Here is a 19717-nt window from a genome sequence, read left to right on the forward strand (position 1 = left end):
TCGTCGACCTGGGCCCGGTTGCCGCATGCCTGGTCTCCCTCTAATGGCGTATGATATTGTCTCCCGCCGTTGTGAGATAGCGGCACGCGGAGCAGCTGTAGCCCGGGAGGATATCGAGCTGTACGACGGCCGAGCTCCCGTGACGGGAAGAGTGTCGACCTTGGGATCGGCTAAGTCCGAGCCGCTGTAGTAGTCTTTGATGTTTCTGAGACTCTCGCTTTTTAGCTGGTGCTCGTGGCGGAAGTGCGACTCGATGCTGCTGCCGCCCGGCCGGACGGCCGCCTTGTATTGGCGGTAGATGAGTATACGATGTTCCTTGTTTATCTTGACGAAGCTATCTATGCTGGGTCATTGCCTCTGTGGCCCTTTCCCTTCCCTTGTGGCAGGAAACCAAGCGACGAGTCGTCCTTCCTTCCCGTCGCTTTTCCCCCTCTCTTTCTCTTCTTCGACTGTCGTCCGGTACCCTTTATGGTACGCCGTGACGAAGCATAACATCTTGTTATGTACTAGTATGTTGCGGACGCTCCCGTTGACCGTATTGACCGTCCGTAGACCTATAAGCTCGCTCGCCCGCGCCGGCTGCCCGCCAAGCATATGTAGAAGTATCCACAGTCGCTCGCGGAGTCGTTCAAATGTCCTCTCGAACTCCTGCATAGCTGACGGCTGGAACGGTCGGTCTGTTGACCTACAACCGTTGCTTGTGCTGCTTAGTCCCCAGCGCTCTGCTGCGGCGGGTGACTGCGCTAGCCGTATGAATAGCTAGCCGTCCCCGCTAGAAACCCAACCATTGCGGTCGTCGGCGAGAAATGAGTAGCCCGGCTTCGTCTCGCTGTGGTCGTTTTTGATCGATGACCATGGGATGGCTGGCAGCTGGGACCGCACGTTACTTTCGGGACCGTCTGGCAAACCTGAATCCTCCGTCGCCGTTAGCTCTACGAGTAGCTCCCGCGTCTCTCGGACCAGCTCGTGCAGTGCGTCTGATAGCTGCCCTATCGTGAACCGTACCCGTCTGTATGATACGCGATCGCCCACCCAGTCCATGACACCCGCCGCTGCTGTGTTGTATTGGATATGCATACCGTACGTCCGCGTCTCGAGAATCCAGTCCATCGGCGTCGGCTCTGCGTCCTTCTCGCCCGTCGTGCGCGTTATGAACCGCCGTATCTTCGCCCGCGTATGCTGGAACAAGCTCTGCGCCGCGTTCTCTGCTTCATCCTTCACTAGAGATCTTTCTAGCTCGGCAACCTCGTCATGCCGCTCGGTATATGCCTGATGGATCACTAGCATACGCGCTACCTTGATAACGGCTGAGTACTTCGTTGTGTAGTCTGTGATCTGAACCCAGCCGCCATCCTCGGCAATGCCCATCACCGCGAGTGCGCTGAGAAGAGCACTGCTGTAGTCTCCGCCCTTCAGCTGGTGGTCCAGCATGCTGATGAGCATGTCAAGCGCTGCGCGTTCCAGCTTCTCCGGCGTTTGGTGCCCCGTCCCCGTGCTGGCTGCTTCCGCCATCTGCTCGAACGAGTCCCACGCTTCTCCCTGTGACGACGTCAGTTTATACGGTGGCCGCTTGTCGTCGTCCATTTCCTGTGTGCGGAACCAGACACCCAAGAGACATCGCCACACGCCCTTATATCTCGCCCACGTGTCATCCTCCATGCGGTTATCAAACGGCCTCCTTGGTTTGACGTGCGCTTCTGTACGCTGCGCCTCGAACAGCACGGCCAGCCCGACGGCGTTGGGCGCAGACGTCGCTCGAGCCTGGTCTAGCACGCTGTCGACCGTCGCCCACATCGCCTGGAGCACGACCTCATCTTCATTGATGGGTCCTGTGGTGTTGAATAGTGCGCTGGCACTGAGCCCTTGTAAGTGCACCGCCCACCCTACGCGGGCTAGCCATGGGCTGGGCTCCAGCTTTTCGTTGGCGACGCGGATCAGCTCGTCGTAGCTAGTCTTCACACGTTCTGCTTGGACTTCCCGGAGATCTCGAACGCGGTCCATTGCCTGCTGCGCCGGGCGTCTGTTCGGAGCGGCTTGCAGAGACTCATCGGCCGTCTATCCCCGGGCCACCTCAAACCACTAGCTGCCAGCTCGGCTTGGGAAGAAGCGTTGGTATTGGACGCCTGTTGTCCATGGCAGCCGTCGGGGCTGCTGGCTTTTCTTGCTCACGTCGCCCCCCTTCTTCCACTCATTCACCCACTCATATTTCTCTCGACAGTGCTGCTGCATAGTCTGCAGCCGGATGCATACATACGAGCACGTATCGCATCGTATGCCGTCGTTACGTGGCGCTATGATGTATGGGATTGCCGCTATATATGGGCTAGGATGCTCTAGCCCTGCAACATCAGACTGTGTTTTATACACTGTCGTCTCTTGCTCGATCCTGCAGACAATAGCACATCTCTCTTTAGGTTGAATAGACGAATGACGCGTTCTCAAATGTGCGGCCGACTCGTTAGCAACTACTGCAAACTGACAAGATGTGCAAATAAGCAGACAAAACGACTCAGCAACCATAAATGGTTCCATTATTGATGGCGTCGTAACGATTATCTTTAGATTGAAATATCTATTCCTATCGTCGATAGTTATACTAACTTATACTTCTTGTTCTATGAATGTTTTCTACGACATGGGGTAACCATAGTAACGTGTGGGTGCGACCCATCAACTTCCCAAATGTGGAATCCTCTTCAGCGCACGGGCCAGCCGTCCATGGGGGGAAGTAGAGATGTGGTCCAATCATATAGATGCGGGGGGGTGGAGCGGCGAACACCACATCAAAACTACAGCTTCAGCAATAAAATTACTTATAAATTAATCTAATGTAGTTTTCTTTCTAAAATTAGCATACTTCATATCCTATACTTATGTTATATTTTGCAACTTAAAGCTAACGTTTTACTCTAGAATCGGCTGAGTTCTTTCAATCAACACCTACCCCCCTAACATTCAACCAACACCTACCCCATGCATGTCACCCCCCACTTTTCCATTTGGTGAGGATTTCAACCATCACCTAGTAGGTGTTTGTAGTTGCCAGTATGTTAGGGGTTTAGGGTTGCCTATCTTCTCTACCCTAACTCTCTATTAGTCTAGCTTTGTATACCTATCTAGCATATAGAACGCTGCCCGGCCTCCTTTACTATCTTCTACTATACCGTCCTCGCTACTATAACCGAGAACGAACCTTAATCTTAACCCTGGATCGCCCCCGCGGTAGACGTCGTATACTTCTTCGTCCTCCTCATAGCCGGAACGGTTACTTCTCCCGTCTATTATTCAGTCGAGAACGACCCGTCTATATTCGTCGCCGGCAAGATACTCTTCTATTACCGCCTCCTATTACGATCCGCTACTGTTGCCGCTGCGGCGCACTACGACTAATACGCTCGGCTGCCCGTCGCGCCCCGCTCGCCCGCTCTCCTGCACGAATCGGCGGAGTCCCGTTGGCATGTCGGCGTGGATCACGAGCCGTACGTCCGGGATATCGATGCCCAGTCCTAATGCGTTCGTCGCCACTACGACGCCCTCGGCCCCGTTGCTTCGACGCCACGCCTCGAGCCGAGCCGCCTTGCCCTCTGTCGAGTCGACGTCGCTGAAGAACGTGGCGCACCCCAGCACTGATCCTAAACGCTCTACCCGCTCGATTGACGTGGCGTATACCACCGCCTTGCCTCGCCCGCCGCTGGCCAGAAGCTCACGTACCCACTGGACTGCTACCCGGCATACCTCGGCCTCAACCGTGTCAAGTGTCTTGAGCGCCGCGTCATCTTCGTCTTGTTCTGCGCCACCGTCGTCCTCGTCACTGATCCTGTCGCTTGCTATGACGACGGAATATCCTATGTTCTTGCGCGTCGTTGCTGTTCGGAACATGCTTACACGACTTGCCTCTAGTCGCATCGCGTGGAAGAATACTACTTCGTCCCTTAGCGTAAGCGTCGCTATTAAGTATATCGTTTATATACCGAACTTGCGAATCGCCTCCCCGAGCTCGCTAAGCCGTGGCCGGAAGCTCCGTGAACCCTTTAGTACGATATAATATTCGTTTATAACGACGCGGTCTAGCGCCTGCCTCCCTTCTAGCCGTACGATAAAGTTTCTAAACCCCTTTATAACGGCTGACTCGACCGTGACGAAGATGATGGACGCCGCCTGGTTGTTCTTCCGGCTCTGCCACACGTGCGATGTGATCCCCGCCTTGACGCATCGCCTGTGCAGATCCGTCCGCAGCGCTACCAGCGGCGTCACAACCACCGTCACCCCGTCCGGCGAGCAGAACGCCGGCAACATGAACGAGACGCTCTTGCCGCCGCCCGTCCCCATCACCTGCACGATCGGCGTGTACCCGCTGGCGATGGCGAGCACCGCTTCTCTCTAGTTTCCGCGGAACCCCGCCGAGTCGTCCCCCGTCATCTACCGTAGCTGGCCCTCTAAGTCTATCCTCCTTAGCTTCTCGAACCGTCGGAGCCTTGCCTCGAGCCGTGGCCCTTCGTACGCCTCCGTCTTTTTCCTCTTATATCCCGCAGAGTCCTATTTCGACTCCGAATCCTCGGCGCCGAACCTTAGAAACCTATATTACTAATAACTAACTCTACGGAACTATTATTACCTCGCCACGAGACCACTACCGAACTATATAAGCTCTCGTTACGTAGATCATGCCACTAGCCGCGTATTATGTCCCTGCCTATAAGTCCTACGGGCTATCCTCGACCTCGTTTATTCCCTCGTCCGACCCTAAGCCTTCGTCGTCTCCACCCGGCCGGCTAAACGACTCGTTCAAGTAGCGGTTAGTAATACCGATGGCTATATGCCGCTATATACTTACGTTGATCTGGTATCCAGCAGCCTCATGCTGGTGCGCTGTATAATCCGCCGCGCCCTGTCTGTCGTCCACGTTCGCTCATCTTTCCACGTCCAGTCGCCTACGCATGTGCTCTCATCCCCTGCCTCGTCTGTATTTGTACTGCGATTGTTGCTATCCCTGACGTTTGTGTTATCCCTCCGTTCTTCAACACTGCTGCCGTCCTGCTTTCTTCCGGGTCCATCTGCCGAATAATGTCGTCTACCCATAAGAACGCGCTGTATCCGCTGGCCTCGTACATGATGCCCTGCACCTCCTGCCAGAATAGCAAGATAAGCCACAGATACCATATGATAAGCTCGCCGACCTCCTCGGCAGATAGCGGTGGATCACCTTCGCCTAGCCTGTCGTCCGGTACCCTTTATGGTACGCCGTAACGAAGCATAACATCTTATTATATACTAGTATGTTACGGACGCTCCCGTTGACCGTATTGACCGTCCGTAGACCTGCAAGCTCGCTCGCCCGCGCCGGCTGCCCGCCAAGTATATGCAGAAGTATCCATAGTCGCTCGCGGAGTCGTTCAAATGTCCTCTCGAACTCCTACACAGCTAACGGCTAGAACGGTCGGTCTATTAACCTATAACCGTTACTTATGCTGCTCAGTCCCCAGCGCTCTGCTGCGGCGGGTAACTGCGCCAGCCGCATAAACAGCTAGCCGTCCCCGCTAGAAACCCAACCATTACGGTCATCGGCGAGAAATAAGTAGCCCGGCTTCGTCTCGCTATAGTCGTCTTCGATCGATAACCATAGGATAGCTAGTAGCTAGGACCGCACGTTACTTTCGGGACCGTCTAGCAAACCTAAATCCTCCGTCGCCGTTAGCTCTACGAATAGCTCCCGCGTCTCTCGGACTAGCTCGTGCAGTGCGTCTAACAGCTGCCCTATCGTGAACCGTACCCGTCTATATGATACGCGATCGCCCACCCAGTCCATGACACCCGCCGCTGCTATGTTATATTAGATATATATACTATACGTCCGCGTCTCGAGAATCTAGTCTATTGGCGTCGGCTCTACGTCCTTCTCGCCCGTCGTGCGCGTTATGAACCGCCGCATCTTCGCCCACATATACTAGAACAAACTCTGCGCCGCGTTCTCTGCTTTATCCTTCCCTAGAGATCTTTCTAGCTCGGCAACCTCGTCATGCCGCTCGGTATATGCCTAATAGATCACTAGCATACGCACTACCTTGATAACGGCTAAGTACTTCGTTATATAGTCTATAATCTGAACCCAGCCGCCATCCTCGGCAATACCCATCACCGCGAGTGCGCTAAGAAGAGCACTGCTGTAGTCTCCGCCCTTCAGCTGGTGGTCCAGCATGCTGATGAGCATGTCAAGCGCTGCGCGTTCCAGCTTCTCCGGAGTTTAGTGCCCCGTCCCCGTGCTGGCTGCTTCCGCCATCTGCTCGAACGAGTCCCACGCTTCTCCCTGTGACGACGTCAGTTTATACGGTGGCCGCTTATCGTCGTCCATTTCCTGTGTGCGGAACCAGACACCTAAGAGACATCGCCACACGCCCTTATATCTCGCCCACGTATCATCCTCCATGCGGTTATCAAACGGCCTCCTTGGTTTGACGTACGCTTCTATACGCTGCGCCTCGAACAGCACGGCCAGCCCGACGGCGTTGGGCGCAGACGTCGCTCGAGCCTGGTCTAGCACGCTGTCGACCGTCGCCCACATCGCCTGGAGCACGACCTCATCTTCATTAATGGGTCCTGTGGTGTTGAATAGTGCGCTGGCACTGAGCCCTTGTAAGTGCACCGCCCACCCTACGCGGGCTAGCCATGGGCTGGGCTCCAGCTTTTCGTTGGCGACGCGGATCAGCTCGTCGTGGCTAGTCTTCACACGTTCTACTTGGACTTCCCGGAGATCTCGAACGCGGTCCATTGCCTGCTGCGCCGGGCGTCTGTTCGGAGCGGCTTACAGAGACTCATCGGCCGTCTATCCCCGGGCCACCTCAAACCACTGGCTACCGGCTCGGCTTAGGAAGAAGCGTTGGCATTGGACGCCTATTATCCATGGCAGCCGTCGGGGCTACTGGCTTTTCTTACTCACGTCGCCCCCCTTCTTCCACTCATTCACCCACTCATGTTTCTCTCGACAGTGCTGCTGCATAGTCTGCAGCCGGATACATACATACGAGCACATATCGCATCGTATGCCGTCGTTACGTGGCGCTATGATGTATGGGATTGCCGCTATATGTGGGCTGGGATGCTCTAGCCCTGCAACATCAGACTGTGTTTTATACACTGTCGTCTCTTGCTCGATCTTGCAGACAATAGCACATCTCTCTTTAGGTTGAATAGACGAATGACGCGTTCTCAAATGTGCGGCCGACTCGTTAGCAACTACTGCAAACTGACAAGATGTGCAAATAAGCAGACAAAACGACTCAGCAACCATAAATGGTTCCATTATTGATGGCGTCGTAACGATTATCTTTAGATTGAAATATCTATTCCTATCGTCGATAGTTATACTAACTTATACTTCTCGTTCTATGAATGTTTTCTACGACATGGGGTAACCATAGTAACGTGTGGGTGCGACCCATCAACTTCCCAAATGTGGAATCCTCTTCAGCGCACGGGCCAGCCGTCCATGGGGGGAAGTAGAGATGTGGTCCAATCATATAGATGCGGGGGGGTGGAGCGGCGAACACCACATCAAAACTATAGCTTCAGCAATAAAATTACTCATAAATTAATCTAATGTAGTTTTATTTCTAAAATTAGCATACTTCATATCCTATACTTATGTTATATTTTACAACTTAAAGCTAACGTTTTACTCTAGAATCGGCTGAGTTCTTTCAATCAACACCTACCCCCCTAACATTCAACCAACACCTACCCCATGCATGTCACCCCCCACTTTTCCATTTGGTGAGGATTTCAACCATCACCTAGTAGGTGTTTGTAGTTGCCAGTATGTTAGGGTTTTGGGTGGCATAGGAGCTTTACCCTTAGAGCCGCTGTCGGAAGTGGACGGGGTGGCTTGGGAAGACATCGTCGTTCTTACTGTTAGTGAGTTTCGTAGGGTCAACTTACTGAACAGGAGCAATTAAAGTGTTACGGCCAGCTAGTCGTAGGGGTAGTTTGCAGAAGTTGAGGCTGCGGAACTGGTAACAGTAATCGTAGTCGTGGAATAGTTTCAAGGAAACTATGTCTGTCAATCGTAAGGGTAGGTAAGGCTTCGGTGATCAATCGTAGTCTTATCAAAGGGGTTCTCAGGGAAGATAGCTGAAAGCGATCATAAGATCTGATACGAAGTTAATTGCTGAAGAGCTATGGAAAGTCTGTCCTAGAGTCCGGCTCGAGTCCATCCTATATACAAGTCTTGATTCTGAACATATCCTTTATCCGTATGTTTACCGTACGGATTCCGTATTCTGAACATACGGGGTCCGTACCTCAAAGTTGATGATGATGATGATGATGTATTTAACGTCTGGTAACAAAAGGACGTGCCGGGCGCAATGCCGACATGGTCTATGCTAATCTAAACTATGTTATAGGCTACCGTCTTTACTTAACGTTCCTGTTTAATGACACGGGCAAATTTCGGAAAAGAAATTAGTCTCCTCTATCTATTCGCATAGAAGAGAGGCTCCCTTAGCAGAACCTAACAAGAAATCAATGCTTGCTTTGGCCATACGTTGGCGGAGGTAGCGCGGTATAGCCTTGCGTCCACGCTTGTAGAAGTAGAAATGGACTGGTGTCTTGGGTTTTCCACAGCTGCAGTTGAGCAACGCATCTTGATAAGCGAATCTCTCGTGGTATGCTACAAAGTCTCTATAATGGGATCTTACTGCGTATAGCCTTCCTAGTAAGTGCCGAGGGAGGCGGAGTTCGGGCGGCTTGGGGTGAAGAATTATCTCGAGGTCGGTATATTGCCGAGGGCATTGGGACAGCCATTTTCTGGCAAAGGCTTGGAAGGCAGCTGCTTTAGCTTGCCTTTCTAGGTGCGCTAATGAGGGCTGTGGTTGTGATTTTGGGATTAGTTTGCAGGCTTCCTTGGCTAGAGCATCCGCTTCTTCATTTCCTGGTACTCCCGTGTGCCCAGGGCACCACCAAACATAAACCCTGCCGGGGGTTATCCAGCTCTCTCTTTGTCTCCGATTCCAGGAGGAAGAGAGCCTATTGAAGGCCCTAAATCTAGCCTGGCTGCTTCCTATGCTCTGGGAGTATAGTCTAGCCGCGACTACGAGGTTATCAAGGTAGATATGGACGTTATCTACCATACGAGCCGTAGGAGCCCGGGTAGCTTCTATTAGGCCGTAATACGCAGTATATACCTCCGCGTTATATACCTTAGTTTAGGAGCCGAGTGGTTCGGATCCGCGGAAGATCTGCCGTATAGCTTGGTACCCTACCCAGCCTGCTCCGGCGGAGGTATTATTGCCGTCCGATATCTAGGACCCGTTAGTATAGACAACAATGTCCCGCTTGGAGAAAGTTGCCATCCTGCCTGCAAAGGAGAGGGCCTGTTCTTCTTTGGTCTTATTAGGTTCGTAGCCGACCCTGGCGAGGGCTGTTTGCTAGTCCGCTAGTTGCTCCCAAGGGGGGAGTTCTAACGGATCGATGTATTCGGTATTTTTGCTTACGAGGCTTGCTATTCGTCGTAGCCGTGAGTCTGGTCCTGATTTATCCCTGAGTCTCGTTCGGAGAGGGTGTCGCTCGTCCAGACGATGGATTCTGGTGGACGCTATATGGAGCTTCGCGTCCAGTATCACCTCTACTGGGGGTAGAGCCGCCTCGCGCTATAGGATCGGTACAGGCGTAGTTCTATATACAGGGACCATCGCTCTAATAGCTTTGGTTTACATCGCGTCCAGTTGGTGTAGCAGACTACCAACGCCGTTTAAGATAATACGTCCATTCTTTATCCGGCTCTTACCGGGCCACTATACTTCAGATATATAGTACTAAGTAGGTAATATATAAAAGGTGATCGCTCGACGAAATAAGTACGTAGGCGCGCCCTAGACAGTGTTCCCTAGTCCCCGTAGTCCATTATTTACTTAGCATGCTTTTACGGAGAGGTTTCTTACATAACTCTTGAATATAAATTTACGGTCAAAGTGAACGCCGAGCCAGCGTAGAGAAGAGCCTTCTTTAATAGCCTGAACTATATAATACCTCCCATCCGGTAAACCTATTATAATTAATAGGTTTCCGTCTTTTCGTCTCTTAATAAAGTAGATCAGTTCGGATTTATTGAGGATAAAAGTGATTCCTTCCGTCGCGCCCCATCCTAAAGTTTTTTTCTATTCCTTAGTTAGAATATTATAGTTATTCTCTAGTAATATTAAGCTTATTAAGATAGCGACGTTATCGGCGTACCCGAAACGAGATCGCTTCCTTCCTAAGCGAGCTATACCTAGCTTAAAAAGAGGTTCGATATAGAGCATAAACAGAATGGGAGATACGGGTGAGCCTTATGATAGTCCGTATTCGAGACCGAAGACGTCTCCTACCTCCCTATCAAGTCTTATTCTAGCTCTCCTTCCGGTAATAAAGCTTGAGACCTAGCGTACGAGGTTCTCCGGCTATCCTTGTTCGCAGAGGCGTCGGACTAGTCGTCCTGGGAGCACGGCGTCCAAAGCCCCTTTTATGTCGAGCGTAAGTATAGAGGTAACTAGGCCTCTTTGCCAGGCGCACTCGATGTCGTGGATGGCCGCTGCGATAAGGTCGCTGTAAGAGCGAAGAGGGAGTGCTCCAAACTGTTGATCGTGCAGAACACGATGTTTAACTACGATCTAGGCAAGTCGTCTAGCGATGAGTCTCTCCAAGCCTTTTCCGAGGACGGCCAAGAGCGCAATTGGCCTATAGGAGCGCGGGAGTGTCTTGTCTCTTTTTCCCGGTTTTGCTAGGATCACGAGAGTTGCTTCTTTAAAACAAGTAGGATGCCAACCCTCGCGTATACACCCGCTATAAAGTGAGAGGATAATATCCTCGATAACTGGCCATGCTACTTTTAAAGCAGTCGTAGTGATTCCGTCGGTCCCAGGAGTCGTGTTTCCCGCGGTGAGAACCGAAGACCGTACCTCGTCCTTCGTAACCTGCGGGAAAGGAAGCGTAGCTTGCCTTTATAAGACTGGGCTTTCTATTAGTATATCCTCGGAGATTGCAGCGTTTCTAAGGAGGACGCGGGTAAATAAGTCGCGCTTCTCTTTTGGTTGTGAAACAAGCGTGTCTTGGTTATCTACATCTCGGAGTAGCGGGGTCTGGAAGGATCCTGTGGCTTTGTACTAACCGACCATTTCAAATATATCTTTACTTAAGGAGGCTAAGGAGATCTTATCTTTCCAAAAGGCATCCTTGGAGCGTTTAAATTCGTAGAGGAAGTCCTCTTTTAAAGCTTCGACCTCCTCTTTTTCCCATTAGCAGTTCACTCCGGCTACGCGGAGTCTTACTAACATCGCTCGCTTACTTACATAGGCTCGGTGTTTACGTATATAGCTTTCGCTCCAGTATAGTCTCCCTATACCTTTCCCGAGCGTACGCTTTGTGGAAGCCGTGAGTGCTTTAATAAAACAGTCCGTAAGCTATTGTGCTAGGAGATCTAAAGACTGTGGGTCTTAGATATTGCTTATAGTACGGCGCATGGGTTGTAAGTTGCGTTTAATGATGCCGAGGAAAAGCTCCTCGTCCATCGTGTCGAGCCGAAACCTTCCCGGGGTCTAGCTGGGTGAATCGATCAGGGCCAAGGGGACCCGGGTAAGCAGAGATTCGTGGTCTGATGTCGTGTGTAGTGACGTTTCTATGCCGGTGGAAGCCCCATGGAGGTTGCTGGACGCCTAGCATAAATCTAGGGTGTTGCCGCCTTTGTGCGTGGGTTCACCTATAGGTGACATTAGGACAAGGCTAGCGGCTTTTGCCTATTCTACTAGGTTTTCAGCGTCCGGGGAACTCGTGGCCTCGGGCTGCCACGTCCAATGGTGTAAGTTAAAATCCCCCGCAATCAGTACTCGATCCTCAGGTTTAGGTTGCCAGGCCGCTAGGATGTTCCTGAGAGCCTAGCCAGATCGCAGAGAGCCACGAGGGGCGTTTTATATATTAATAACTATAAAGACCTCCTTCGTTCCTGAGAGGAGTCGTAAGAAGAGCAGGTCTATGGATAGATCGGGTAGAGGCCATATTTATACGCCTCGTACCCTAGTTCCTCTACGGAGGTAGGTAAGTACCCTAGGACGGTCTTCGGTCCAGTTATCTACTAGGGTAAAAGTCTTAAAACCTAGGTGGTGTCTTGTGAGCCTCCTCTTTTCCGAACGGATAGACGGCTCTTATATTAGGAGTATATTGATCTAGGCTGCGTAAGCCAGGTTTAGTGCTATTTCGTAGGCGGATACCCGCCTGCCCATATTCGCTTACATAATTTATAGGGTTTTAAAAGGCTATATTCTTCTTTTATATCTTATTCGCCGGGGTATAATCTATCGCTTATTCTTCTTTACGGGAATATCGATGCGACTGCTAGGTCGCATTTCTCTATAATCTTTCTCCCTCAGCTCGGATGGCCCGTAGCTGAGCCTTATCCCTCCTCTGGACTACCCCCTTCACCACTTTGGGTTGGATAGGGCAAGTCGCATCGAAGGCGGCGTGAGGCCCGTTACACGACGGGCATTTAAAGGGGCAGTCGCAGCCATCGTGACCCTCAGTGCCGCCGCAGGGTGCCCGGTGTTGATCAGTTGTGTGGGAAGGAGAGCTGTACTTGAGGCATCTCTTCCTTCTGGTGTACGTTCGTTCGCTGTAAAAACCGCCGCAGCGGAGATATTAAGGAGACCTCTTCTCCTTCGGGAACTGCAGGTTTATAAAAACGCTGGCCCCCATTAAACGGAGGCGTCTTGGTAGTTGCCTTACGGCTTCCGCTTTGAACCAGGCTGTTACCGTGCCTAGCCTTTCGACTTCGTCCTTCCTAGAGAAGTGTGCTTTTTCAGGCTTGAGTTTCGTCGAGACCTGGATCTCTTCAAGGAGCTCCTCGGTCGTTATTTCCAGCTCAGTGTTGGTTACTAGATAATGCCTGGTGTAAGGGACGTTTGCGATATAAGCTCGGATCTAGGTATCGCGTTGCTCGATCGCTTGCGCTTAGAGAAGGGCAGCGATCTATTCTCTATTCTCTAGTAGGACTTTTATACTATCCATTAACGAAGGTAGGAGTGCTAATCCTATCTTAACATGGTCGATCCCCTTAAGGGCTTCTCGGGCTTGGGGACTTAGCCTTTCCTAAACGAAGATATATATATCGTAGGCTTTCTCGTTCCGAAGCGGGCTTTTAGGCGATAGACGCGCGAAGACGCGTAGATCCTTTAAGGCCACCCGGTTTGTAGCTTGTTTTGCGGCTTATTTGGCTAGCGTTGGTTTATCCTGTCTTCTGGATAGTGGCTAGCTCGCCGCCGCCGCGTATGAACGGACTAGGGGCGGCTGGTTCTGGGTTGTGTGCGAGGGATGCCCCTAGGAACTCAGGTCAGTCTCGCTAGGCCCTGTGCCAATAGCGTGCATAGACCTTGCTAGACTACGTTGATGCCGGTTTGAACGCTGTTTCTCCTCCTGAAGCTCTCTCTCCAAGGATTCGATCTTTGTCGCAGCGCCACACGTGGCGCTGCCGGTTACTGCCGTACGATACCGCTTTCCACAAGCCCATTACCCGTCTTGTACGGTATATAGATAGGACCCTCATACGGGTCTTCCACTTAGAGGAATCAAGCCACTTTCTACCATACAAGTCTTCCACTTGCTACCTCGCTTTGTGATAATCTTCGTTAAACAGTCTTTTAAAAACTGTTCCCTCTCGGCGTCCCGACGTAGGAGGTCCTGGACAAGATTCGAAAGCTTGTTGATCTCGTCTTTAAGCTCAGAGTTGTCCTGGTGGTTAACCTGCTTAACCACTCTGACCTTTATAGTCGGCTTCCGGACTCGTCCCGACCGCCGAGATATACCGGCGTCCCCGTGAACCGTGATCGATGGCCCTATATCTAGGGAGACCGCCATGGTCGTGGAATTCAGCTCGTATGGGCTGATGTTGAGAGATGATAGTGCAGTGGGCCGTAGCCCTCTATGATCTTAACAATTGCTAACAGTGGGTACCTTTCGAGGTATGTTCGTACCTCAAAGGGACGGACTCCGTATTTTTGGCATACGGCTTTCCTTATCTTATCATCACGTGACTCGCTCCATAGTTCTTCCGTTCCGTAGGGTGACGCATGTGTTCTCATAGTTCGTGCACTTATGGTGTGCCGTAGTCGCCGTGGTCCTGCGGGGCAGGCCCTGGACTTGGTCGTGCATGTTGGGTCGTAACACTAGGCCTCAGAGGGCTACAGATACACGGAGGCAAGATGTTCCCTAGCAGCTTCATACGCGGGAGCCACGCAAAAACCCCTCTCCTTACGTAGCCTACAACATTTCGAGGCCAAAGTCGAGAGTGGCACTTAGGGAGGTTAGTAGTAACGGCAGGCGTCGTAAACAGTCGCGACCCGGCTACTAGCAGTGTGGAGTAGCCCTATGTAACAATAATAAATGCTGGTACATCTATCACAGCCAGAATATATAGCAAACGAATGTACCAGATTTTTCTGGGATTTAATTGGCGAAGGGGGGCGCCGATCAGTATGCTGACTGGACATTACCCCTCACAAGTTGTACTGTAGTCCACTGGCACCCGATGGGATATGGAGAACAGCACAGTGCACTTCCGGGCTAGTAGTACCAATCCTGCTTACCCCAGTATATACACCCTGCGTAATTAACCTTCTATTTCTTATTTTAGAGGTCGTACTTTTCGACTCCTGCCCCACCCAATCGTCTCTGCAAGTGAACCAGCCATTTGGGAGCGTATCCTAGATCCGGCGTGAATGACTGTGGAAGAATAAGCGGGCCTATTGAGGGACATGCTTCTGTATAAAGAGATAGGGCTATTATATTTAGGATGCACTTTGCGAGGACTACCGGTGTTGATAGTGTACTACCTGCCCCCGCGATACGCCTCGACGTTGACGCCCAGGCGGATTCTTGTGCCTTCGTGAGTCCTTAGGCTACACAGGGCAGAATTGACTGGCAAGCGCAGCAGCCTGTGCATTTGGCCTTGGCAAATTCATCTCAGGCATCCACGCATGTTAAGAAACTGGCCTTCAGCAAATGATAGGTCGGAGCGGAAATAGTGAGGGGTCAGGCCCTGGACTGCAGCCGTTTACCGGTAATGTGTAGTTAATGTGAGGCTGACCTAGTACTTCACGTTCAAGAAGCAGGACTTCCCCTGCTGCTAAATTAATGCGTTTGTAATCTGTTGAAGCCCAGCGGAGTTCATACCTGCTATATAATCGATCCACCAAAACTTAAGCCGAAGATACGATCGCCAGCAGTTAACCGACGAAAGATGTACGATCCGAATACCAAAGAGTCAGGTGATGACGACGATAAGAGCGCCGCAGACAGCAAGAGCGGCTCGCTCGAGCATGGCCGCACCTCAGCACCTGGTAAGCCCCCTCAGAGTCTGGGATGCTAGTCTTTACTAGTCCTTTCTAATGGCGTTGTTAGACTCTGATGCCGATGACTTTCAATCCCGAAAAAAGAGAAAGAGTGGTGTTGATCGACCGGAGAGAGATGCTCCTGTCGTAACAGAGGACTATACTGTGGGCTGGGTGTGTGCCCTCCCGTTGGAAATGGCTGCCGCGAAAGGGATGCTCGATCAGGTTCATCCGAACTTGCCCTTGCAGGATCTAGCCGACCATAACAGCTACGTCTTAGGTCAGGTCCAAGGCCATAACGTCGTCGTCGCTTGCCTACCTGCAGGCATCTATGGAACAACACCAGCTGCCACGGTCGCGAAGGACTTGCTGCGGACCTTCAAGTCAATCCGGTTCGGCTTGATGGTTGGAATCGGCGGTGGTGTACCGTCGCGAGAACATGACATCCGGCTGGGCGACGTCGTGGTTAGCCAACCCGCTAAAATAAGTGGAGGTGTTATCCAGTACGATCGGGGGAAGACGATGCAGGAGGGGGAGTTCCAACGTACAGGATCGCTCAACGCACCACCCCAGGTCCTGTTAGCCGCCCTGAGTCGTCTCCAGGCCGACCACCTAATCGAAGACAGCAGAATCCCCCAATTTCTATCTGAGCTTATCAGCAAAAGCCCTAAAAAGATGAAAAAAAAATTCGGTCATCAAGGTGCTCTCTACGATTATCTCTTCCAAGCAGGATATGACCACGTTAGTCCAGACTCTACTTGTGATCAGTGTGATCATACGCAGACGATTCAGCGGGACGACAGAGATGACACAGACCCGGTTATTCATTACGGCAATATTGCATCAGGTAATCAGGTAATCAAGCATGGAAAGACACGCGACAAGTTAAGTCAAGAGCTTGGGGTGCTCTGCTTCGAGATGGAGGCTGCAGGACTACAAGATTTCCCATGCCTAGTCATCCGCGGTGTTTGCGACTACGCAGACTCTCATAAGAATAAACGGTGGCAAGAATACGCAGCTGCAACAGCAGCCGCGTTTGCAAAGGAGCTTCTTTCAGTCATACCGCCAAGCAGGGTCCTACAGGAGGAGGCGGTACCGCAGTTAGTGTGTGGTAAGTAAACAATTTCTAGCCTGAATATTCGTCCTTTTATAGTTATACGAAAGTCATTATTTGAATTTGTCTCCCTAGCAGGACCTTTCGTTTATGGAATATTTAGGCACTAATACCTCATGCAGATCCTCACCTTCATGAGCTTGTTTCTAACACAAATGCGGCCATCTCGGCACAAACGCAGAAGCAGGAGGTCAGATACGAGAGCCAAAAACAGGTTGATTGCCATCAAGCATTCAAAACGAGCGCGTATGAGAAGTTCAAGAACGTCAACCCTGACCGAGTCCTGGGCACATGCAAATGGGTGTTAGAGCATGCACGATACAAGAAATGGCAGCAGAGCCGTCAGGATGACCTCCTTTGGATTTCGGCTGACCCAGGCTGTGGAAAGTCTGTATTGGCCAAATCCCTTATTGACGAGGAGATACAACAATCCAACGAGCATACAGTGTGCTACTTCTTCTTTAAGGACAACGAGGACCAAAATAGACTCGCGACAGCCTTATGTGCTCTTCTCCATCAGCTTTTCTACTATCAACCACTCCTTATCCGCCAAGCTATGGCGGCCTTTGAAAAGAACGGAGAGAAACTGCAGACTGAAGTGGATGAGCTGTGGCGTATCTTTATAGCGGCTGGCAAGGACGATCAAGCAGTCAGTGTTACTTGTGTTCTGGACGCTTTGGACGAGTGCTGCCTTGATGACCGACGAAAACTCATTCAGTTTCTAACGAACTTCCATAACCACCCAACGATGTCGACGAGAAAGTTTCAACTCAAGTTCCTTATAACTAGTCGACCATATCAGGACATCGAAACTGAGTTTCGTAACATTCCTGAGCCTCAAACGATTCGTCTAGCTGGAGAAGAGAGTAATGCTGATATCAGCGAGGAAATCAACCTCGTTATTCGACACGAGGTAGCCACAGCCGGGCATAAACTCGGAATAAGTCAGGAAGTGCAAGATATGTTGCAAAAAAAGCTCTTCTCAGTTCCGCATCGAACATATCTCTGGCTTCACCTTGTAATGGATGAGATTTCTCACCGCCAGGTGTGGCCAAAAAGTGCGTTCATCAAGACGATCAACACTCTCCCAACTAAGGTGGAAGATGCGTACGAGAACATTTTAGGCCGCCTTAACCCTAATCAACGAGGAGAGGCGCAGACTCTTCTTCACATCGTTCTTGCCGCCCGCCGACCGCTCACACTGTTGGAAATGGCTGTGGCTTTCCAGCTGGCCCCAGATTCACCAGTTGCTCAAGCACACAAGGACCTCGACCTTAACTCCACCAATCTCAAACTACATATACGGCAGCTTTGCGGGCTTTTTGTGTTTATCAACGACGACCGAATCTACCTCATACATCAGACAGCGAAGGAATTCCTCACTAGACAGGATTTTTCCGACTATTCGATAGAAAATTGTTGGAGACGCTCCCTCTACAGACCAGATTCAGACACGATAATGACGCAAATTTGTGTTCAATATTTGTCATTTGGGGATATTCAAGACGGTCGGTTCCGTGCTGATAGACGGGAGCCAGATACCGATGCAACAGAATACCCCTTTTTGGAATATTCTGCAATACACTGGCCTTCACACTCGCGAGAGGCAAATCACATGAAGGAGGGCTTACAAAAGCAGATCTTGCGGCTGTACAACACACAGAATCAGCGATTCAAAGGATGGGTCTCGATCTTTTGGCAAAAACATTATCAGTACCTAGCGAAGGATGGCCTCAACAGTGTGCATCTGGCTGCATTGAATGGCCATGACGAAGTGTTATCTAGACTACTCGCCTCAGACGACACTGCTTTGAATTCAAGGGATGGGACAGGTCAGACACCACTGATTTGGGGGTCTTTCGAGGGTCGTCAGAAGACCGTCCAGATGCTTTTCGACAAGGGCGCAGATGTCAACGCACGGGGCGGCCCCTATGGCAACGCTCTTAAAGCTGCATCATATAGAGGCCACGACAACATCGTCCAGATGCTTCTCGATAAGGGCGCAGATGTCAACGCACAAGGCGGCTACTATGGCAACGCTCTTCAGGCTGCATCATATAGAGGCCACGACAACATCGTCCAGATGCTTCTCGATAAGGGCGCAGATGTCAACGCACAAGGTGGCACCTATGGCAACGCTCTTCAGGCTGCATCAGAAGGAGGCCATAACAACATCGTCCAGATGCTTCTCGACAAGCGAGCAGATGTCAACGCACAAGGCGGCTACTATGGCAACGCTCTTCAGGCTGCATCATATAGAGGCCACGATAACATCGTCCAGATGCTTCTCGACAAGGGCGCATATGTCAACGCACAAGGTGGCTACTTTGGCAACACTCTTCAGGCTGTATCATATAGAGGCCATGACAACATCGTCCAGATACTTCTCGACAAGGGCGCAGATGTCAACGCACAGGGCGGCGAGTATGGCAACGCTCTTCAGGCTGTATCATATAGAGGCCATGACAACATCGTCCAGATACTTCTCGACAAGGGCGCACATGTCAACGCACAAGGCGGCTACTATGGTAACGCTCTTCAGGCTGCATCATATAAAGGCCACGACAACATCGTCCAGATGCTTCTCGACAAGGGCGCAGATGTCAACGCACAGGGCGGCCCCTATGGTAACGCTCTTCAGGCTGCATCATATAGAGGCCACGATAACATCGTCCAGATGCTTCTCGACAAGGGCGCATATGTCAACGCACAAGGTGGCTACTTTGGCAACACTCTGTACGCTGCATCAGAAGGAGGCCACGACAACATCGTCCAGATACTTCTCGACAAAGGCGCATATTTTGGCCATCATGTAATCAGCGATACATAGTCCTTACCGGTGCAGCGCATATCATGCTACTTCTTCTAGAACCTTCTATTATGCCTCCAAACCCATTTCATGAGTCAACCGATAATCAATTGTTAATGGATTCTGCGTAGTATGTAAAAAGGAGCTTCTAACCGTATGTTGGGTGGGCAGTCGGAATCTATTTAGGGGCCGTAGTTGGCCCCTGCCCTGCCCAGCCCCGCCCAGCCCCGATGTCAATTTGGACTTCTAATCCGACAGTGCTCATGTACCGCCGCTAAACGGTTCCCACGTTAGATTTGACTTATCCATTGTCCGTACCGATCAGTAGCTGCGATCATGGCTGTATATAGTGAGGTGTACGAGATCACTAGCGACGACGATGATGACGGCGAAAACTCAGACACATCCGATATCATCGGTGACTTAGATCATGGCACTAGTTTCTCA

The 19717-nt window shown here is 51.2% G+C and overlaps 1 protein-coding gene across 1 annotated transcript; it reads left to right on the top strand.

Moving 5' to 3' along the window:
* Positions 1–15404: 15404 nt before the first annotated feature.
* Positions 15405–19291, top strand: BDP81DRAFT_336975 (uncharacterized protein; the record flags this gene model as incomplete). The annotated part of the gene is made up of 2 exons (XM_060585961.1): positions 15405–16451; positions 16565–19291. 2 exons carry the CDS (start codon positions 15405–15407, stop codon positions 19289–19291), a joined length of 3774 nt encoding a protein of 1257 aa, XP_060437360.1.
* Between the last annotated feature and the right edge of the window lie 426 nt (positions 19292–19717).

This window comes from Colletotrichum phormii (genome assembly GCF_030913505.1).
Source record: "Colletotrichum phormii strain CBS 102054 chromosome Unknown BDP81scaffold_58, whole genome shotgun sequence".
Lineage (NCBI taxonomy): Eukaryota > Fungi > Ascomycota > Sordariomycetes > Glomerellales > Glomerellaceae > Colletotrichum > Colletotrichum phormii.